At 42.7% G+C, this 7,574-nt stretch overlaps 1 protein-coding gene across 1 annotated transcript; it reads right to left on the bottom strand.

Annotated features, from left to right (window-relative positions):
• Nucleotides 1–6,414: 6,414 nt before the first annotated feature.
• On the bottom strand, nucleotides 6,415–7,368 carry LOC129658726 (olfactory receptor-like protein OLF3). Its single transcript, XM_055589572.1, has one exon. It carries the CDS (start codon nucleotides 7,366–7,368, stop codon nucleotides 6,415–6,417), a length of 954 nt encoding a protein of 317 aa, XP_055445547.1.
• Between the last annotated feature and the right edge of the window lie 206 nt (nucleotides 7,369–7,574).

Here is a 7,574-nt window from a genome sequence, read left to right as displayed (position 1 = left end):
AACATCTATTTCTGCTTTATTGACTATGCCAAAGCCTTTGACTGTGTGGATCACAATAAACTGTGGACAATTCTGAAAGAGATGGGAATACCAGACCACCTGACTTGCCTCTTGAGAAACCTGTATGCAGGTCAGAAAGCAACACTTAGAACTGGACATGGAACAATAGATTGGTTTCAAATAGGAAAAGGAGTACATCAAGGCTGTAAATTGTCACCCTGCTTATTTAACTTATATGCAGACTACATCATGAGAAACACTGGGCTGGATGAAACAAAGCTGGAATAAGGATTGCCAGGAGAAATATCAATAACCTTAGAGGTTATACATAAAGGTATACGCATGGCATATACACCCTTATGGCAGAAAGCGAAGAACTAAAGAGCCTCTTGATGAAAGTGAAAGAGGAGAGTGAAAAAGTTGGCTTAAAGCTCAACATTCAGAAAACGAAGATCATGGCATCCGGTCCTATCACTTCATGGCAGATAGATGGGGAAACAGTAGAAACGGTGGCTGACTTTATTTTGGGGGGCTCCAAAATCACTGCAGATGGTGACTGCAGCCATGAAATTAAAAGACACTTACTCCTTGGAAATCACTGCAGATGGTGATTGCAGCAATGAAATTAAAAGATGCTTACTCCTTGGAAGGAAAGTTATGACCAACCTAGACAGCATATTAAAAAGCAGAGACATTACTTTGCCAAAAGGTCCGTCTAGCCAAGGCTATAATTTTTCCAATGGTCATGTATGGATGTGAGAGTTGGACCATGAAGTAAGCTGAGAGCCGAAGAATTGATGCATTTGGACTGTGGTGTTGGAGAAGACTCTTGAGAGTCCCTTGGACTGCAAGGAGATCCAACCAGTCTATCCTAAAGGAGATCAGTCCTGGGTGTTCATTGGAAGGACTGATGTTGAAGCTTAAACTCCAATACTTTGGCCATTTGATGCAAAGAGTGGACTCATTGGAAAAGACCCTGATGCTGGGAAAGATTGAGGGCAGGAGGAGAAGGGGACAACAGAGGATGAGATGGTTGGATGGTATCACTGACTCAATGGACATGGGTTTGGGTGGACTCCAGGAGTTGGTGATGGACAGGGAGGCCTGGCGTGCTGCCGTTCATGGGGTTGTAAAGAGTTGGACACGACTGAGCGACTGAACTGAACTGAACTCCTTGGAAGGAAAGTTATGACCAACCTAGATAGCATATTAAAAAGCAGAGACATTACTTTGCCAACAAAGGTCCATCTAGTCAAGGCTATGGTTTTATCAGTGGTCATGTATGGATGTGAGAGTTGGACTATAAAGAAAGCTGAGTGCTGAAGAATTGATGTTTTTGAACTGTAGTGTTGGAGAAGACTCTTAAGAGTCCCTTGGATTGCATGGAGATCAAACCAGTCCATCCTAAAGGAGATCAGTCCTGAGTGTTCATTGGAAGGACTGATGTTGAAGCTGAAACTCCAATACTTTGGGCACCTAATGCAAAGAGCTGACTCATTTGTAAAGATCCTGATGCTGGGAAAGATTGAAGGCAGGAGGAGAAGGGGAAAACAGAGGATGAGATGGTTGGATGGTATCACTGACTCAATGGACATGAGTTTGAGTAAACTCCGGGAGTTGGTGATGGACAGGGAGGCCTGGCATGCTGCAGTCCATGGGGTCTCAAAGAGTCGGACACCACTGAGTGACTGAACTGAACTGAACTGAACTGAACTGAACACCTTTCCTCATGAACAATGACTAGACCTGCATCCAAATTTGGGCAAAATAAAAAAAAGCTATTCCCTTTGGCTCCACGTTGCCTTCATCTCTCCTTCTGAAAATAGAGTTGTGCTTCCCTCCCCTGAGATATGTGCCAAGAATCTAATGGACTCCTGTGAGCAATGCAAGGACAGAGGGACAGCCAAGTGCATATTTTGCATTGGTTTTCAACTTTTAGAAACAGTAATGCCATACAGAGAGATTTAAGACTCAAAATAAGGTCCCAGAAAGGGAGTGAAGAAAACCTTATGATTTATAAGGGAAAAGGGGTAAAGGAAAAAGGTCAATTGAAATCCTCCACACAGAAGTATGAACTTCTATACCTCTTCAAATCTTTAATTTTTATGAAGAGATTCAATGTAATTTTGATAGAATACAGTCACATTAACATTCTCTATTATATTCTGTATGCATTGCACATCTTTTAAGTGAATTATTTATTCATTTATCTCCCAGATAATATTCTTAGCATCATTAACACATCTACTCATTTACCCCTCTGTAACCATGTCAATACTCACTCACTTGCTCATGTGCTCATCCTATGCAACCCATCAGTCATCCACGTTATAACCCTTCTATAACCCTTGTTGTCATTTTTGTTGTTTAGTTGCTAAGTCATGTCTGACTTTTTTGCAACCCCATGGACTGTAGCCTGTCCAGCTCCCCTATCCTTCACTATCTCCCAGAGTTTGCTCAAATTCATCTGTCCAAATTCATTCATGTGAGTCAGTGATGCTACCTAGCCATCTCATCCTCTGTTGCCCCCTTCTCCTCCTGTCTTCAGTCTTTCCCAGCATCAGGGTCTTTTCCAATGAGTCAGCTCTTCACATTAGGTGGCCAGAGCATTGGAGCTTCTGCTTCAGTATCAGTTTTTCCAATGAATATTCAGGACTGATTTCCTTTAGGACTGGCTGGCTTGATCTCCTTTAAGTCCAAAGGACTTTCTCTTGTCTTTTCCAGCATCACAATTTTTTTTATTCTTCAGTGTGCAGCCTTCTTTATAGTCCAACTCTCATATCCCTATGTGACTACTGGAAAAATAGCTTTGACTATATGTACCTGTGTTGGCAAAATGATACTCTGCTTTTTAATACGTTGTCTAGGTTTGTCATCCCTTTCCTTCCAAGGAGCAATTGTCTTTTAATTTCATGGCTTCAGTCACCATCCTCAGTGTTTTTGGAGCCAAAGAAAAGAAAATATGTCGCTGCTTCCACTTTTTTCCCCATCTATTTGCTATGAAGTGATGTAACAGGATGCTATGATCTTAGTTTTTCTAATGTTGGGTTTCAGTCCAGCTTTTTCACTCTCCTCTTTCACCCTCATCAAGAGGCTCTTTAGTTTCTCTTCATTTTCTGCCGTTAGAGCAGTATATACCCACTCCAATGTTCTTGCCCGGAGAATCCCGGGGATGGGGGAGCCTGGTGGACTGCCGTCTATGGGTCGCACAGAGTCAGACACAACTGAAGTGACTTACCAGCAGCAGCAGCAGAGCAGTATATGCATATCTGAGTTTGTTGAAATTTCTCTCAGCAATCTTGATTCCAGCATGTGATTCATCCAGCCATTTCACATGATGTACTCTGCATAAAATGTAAATAAGAGGATGACTATATATGCCCTTGTCATACTCCTTTCCCAATTTTAAAACAGTCAGTTGTTCCATGGCTGGTTTTAACTGTTGCTTCTTGACCTGCATACAGGTTTCTCAGGAGGCAGGTAAGGTGATCTGGTATTCCCATCTCTTTAGAATTTTCTACAGTTTGTTAGGATCCACACAGTCAAAGGCTTTCATGAAGGCAATGAAGCAGGTGTTTTTCTGGAATTCCTTGGCTTTGTTTATGATCCAGCGAATGTTGGCAGTTTGATCTCTGGTTCCTCTGCCGTTTCTAAATCCAGCTTGTGCATGTGCAAGACCTCTGCATATCTCAATTTCAGAGTCCCCTAATGTTCAGTAGTATCACTGGAGCAGCCCCTTCGCTGGTCTCCTTGTCTCTAATCTTTTCTTCCTCTGACTCATTTGCCACAGTGATCATTCAAAAATGTAAATTTTATCAACCCAAACTCCTACTTCAAAATCTTTACTAGCTTCCTGTTGCTTTCAGGATAAACTTCAAAATAGTTTAGCATTTCATGGCCTCTAAGACCTGACTTCTCCCTGCTTCACCCTCACTACTTTTTCAGTCTGCTCCGCCCTGCAAGCCAGGCTCCAGGATAGTTTTGAACACTCATGATCTCTTCCAGCTCAGCACTTTTTACAAGTTGCCCCTTTGCTCAGGTTGATCATTATTTAGATGACTTGTTCTCACTTTTCTGGTCTCCATCCAGACGTTTTCTGATCCCTTCATATAGAAGATTTCTATAATCACCCCTGAAGCCTTATTCTTTCCGTGACACTCAGTGCATTTTATCTATTTCATTATCTGCCATCCCAACTCTGTGGCCATATCCCTGTCAGGATTGTTCCGTATTAACTGTTGTCTCTCAAGAACCATTCATGCTACTGACACACAGTAGACTCTCCACTGATATTTCTGAATTAACAACAAGCCTGGTAACAATGACTACTTTCAGGAATGCCTGATTATATTCCAAAATGTGTGTTTCCCTGCTGGCTCAGACAGTAAAGAATATGCCTACAATGTAGGAAAGCTGGGTTCAACCCCTGGGTCAGGAAGATCTCCTGGAGAAGGAATTAGCTACCCAATCCAGTGTTCTTGCCTGGAGAATTCCATGGACATAGGGCTCTGGTGGGCTATACTTCATGGGGTTGTAAAGAGTCAGATGAAATTAAAAGACACTTGCTCCTTGGAAGTAAAGCTATGACAAACCTAGACAGCATATTAAAAAGCAGAGACATCACTTTGCTGACAAAGGACCATATAGTCAAATCTATGGCTCTTCTAGTAATCAGGTATGGATGTGACAGTTGAACCATAAAGAAGGCTGAGCACTGAAGAACTGATGCTTCCGAACTGTGGTGCTAGAGAAGACTTTTGAAAGTCCCTTGGATAGCAAGGAGATCAAACTAGTCAATCCTAAAGGAAATTAACCCTGAATATTCATTGCAAGGACTGATGCTGAAGCTGAAGCTCCAATAGTTTGACTACCTGATACCAAGAGCCAACTCATTGGAAAGGACCCTGATACTGGGAAAGACTGAGGGCAGGAGGAGAAGGGGGCACACAGGATGAGATGGTTGGATGGCATCACTGACTCAATGGGCATGAGTTTGAGCAAACTCAGGGAGATAGTAAAGACAGGGAAGCCTGGCATGCTGCAGAACAGGGAGTCACAGAGAGTTGGACATGACTTAGTGACTGAACAACAGTGCAAATTTTAGCATTGATAATTTTAGGTAAACTTAGAACATCAAATGGATTTTGGATTATATGAAACTTCAGTTTGTTTAAACACAGAGACTATGGGACAACGTGTTCACAAATGGGAAAACTGCCCTTCAACTGATATGAAGAAAAGACAATGGAAGAAAGGACTTTGAGATGTCTTCAAGGAGGTGAGGCCATGAGCTTTCCCATTTCCTTTTCATTATCCCATGTGCAATTACTTCTTCTGCCTCTTTTTCCTTATTTAGGCTGTCTCTCAGAGGTGAAGTCTATTCCAGACTATTCTAACCTCTGCAAATTTACAAAGAACAACTAGGGCCTACAGTGTGTGAGGAGGAGGGATGGGAGAAGGGGTTTATAAGGAGACCAGAGGCTGACATGGGCACAGCTGACTCAACTATCTTGATTCCCAAAATACATATTAACGTTGTCTTATCTTTTACTACCTTTGCCTCAGTAATCAGTCCTTCCTTAGGTTAACTACATCTTTTGTTTTATGTATATGATTTCATATATTATATACTTATTTGTTTCTAAAATCGCAAAAAAAGAAATTATAGATGTTTCAGAAGTTGGATTGGTTAAACTTTTAAATGGTACCCTGTATATATGCAGTAAAATTTCCCTCAAACTGTTTGCACAGTATCAAAAAAAGAGCTTGACACATAGCTTTCCTTGAACAGTAATAGCTTGGCATAGAAACACCTTCATTTATATCAGTGTAAAACAAGACCTTTAGTTGATCCTTCCACTGAGTACCTCTAGCACTCAAAGGCTTTATGTCCCTATGTCATAAGTCCAGCACGAAACATTTTAACCAGTCTTTAAAGCAATACTCGCCTAAGAACAATGACTCCCACAATTATTGGCACATACATTATTTTAAATAAGTCTAAAATGTGAAAATGGTTTTGTTCCCAATGGAAACAAAATAACCTTGTACAGTGTAAGAACCACTTGTCCAAAGTAAGATTTATGAATAGACTCATGATTACAAGCAATATGACCAATCAAGATAGCAAATGACGTTTTAAAAAATATTATCAGTTCACATGAATGGAGACCAAGCAAGTAGTAGAAGTTCTATTACCATAGTGCTTAATTTCTCTGAACATCCTGCTGTGACATAAAATGTTCCTGCATTAAATGCCTTAACCTAACTCCTCAGCCGCCTACCCAGCATAATCAGCACACATTTTCTCATCACATTCCTGGTTGCCAGGGTAATGCAGTTAATGCTTCATAGCAGAGTTAGTGGGAGAACACACAGGCAAAGCTCTCTTCTCCAAGTGATGCTCATTATTCATCAAGCTGCTAGTTTTGATGTTAATCCAGATAATTGTCCTAGAAGCTTCTGCCAGGCCCCCTTCACCTCCTTATTCCTTAGACTGTAAATCATGGGGTTCAGCATGGGTGTCAAAATGGCATAGAAGAGAGAGATCAGCTTCTCCTGAAGCACAGAAGGGCTGGGATTGGGCTGGATGTAAGTGAAAATGGCCATACCACAGCACAGGACAACCACTGTGAGGTGAGAGGCGCAGGTGTGGAAGGCTTTCCTTCTCCCCTCTGTGGACTGGATCGTCAGGATGGTGGAGATGATCCTGATGTAGGACAGGAGGACCAGGCAGAAAGGCGTCATCAGCAACACAATGCTAGAAACCATGATGGCCACCTCGTTGGAGGAGGTGTCCACACAGGCCAGCCTGACCACAGCTAAGAGTTCACAGGATATGTGATCAATATACTTGTTCGTGCACATGGGCAACTGAAAGGTGATGGTGGTCTGCAAGAGGGAGTTGACAGAGCCACTGACCCAGGATGTGACGGCCAGCCTAGCACAGAGCCCTCCGTGCATGATGACCGAGTATCTCAGGGGGTCGCACACAGCCACATAGCGGTCATAGGCCATCACGGCCAGGAGAACAAACTCAATCCCACCCAGGCCCAGGGAGAAGAATAACTGGGCTGCACAGCTCACGTAGGGGATCCCTTTATGTTCTGCAAGAAAATGCACCAGCATCTGAGGAACGATGCTTGTGGCATAAGAGACATCAACAAGGGAGAGGTTAGTGAGAAAGCAATACATGGGAGTGTGGAGTCGGCTGTCCAGTCTGATCAGAAGAACAATGAGGACGTTCCCCAGCAGGGTCAGCAGGTAAGTGACTGAGAACAGGACGAAGAGAGCGACCTGAGGGGCCCAGTCACTGGACAGGCCGAGGAGAATGAATTCTCTCACCCAAGTCTGGTTATCTGCTCCCATGAAAAAAATATAAGGATTAGTCTGCAGAGAGAGTCAGAAATAACAGAGTCTATTGAATCACAGAACCCTAAAAATCACTTCTATCAATACATGCTGTATGAATTTGGGCACTCCTAGTCAGATGTTTCAGATCGCCCATGGGCCAAGTTGACAGGCTGCCTCATGATGTACGTGGTACCCATTCTGCATCAGAGAACAGGCCAGTA

This window comes from Bubalus kerabau, chromosome 8, assembly GCF_029407905.1.
Source record: "Bubalus kerabau isolate K-KA32 ecotype Philippines breed swamp buffalo chromosome 8, PCC_UOA_SB_1v2, whole genome shotgun sequence".
Lineage (NCBI taxonomy): Eukaryota > Metazoa > Chordata > Mammalia > Artiodactyla > Bovidae > Bubalus > Bubalus kerabau.
Note: the sequence above shows the minus strand (reverse complement) of the source record. Positions and strands in the feature narration are given on the sequence as shown.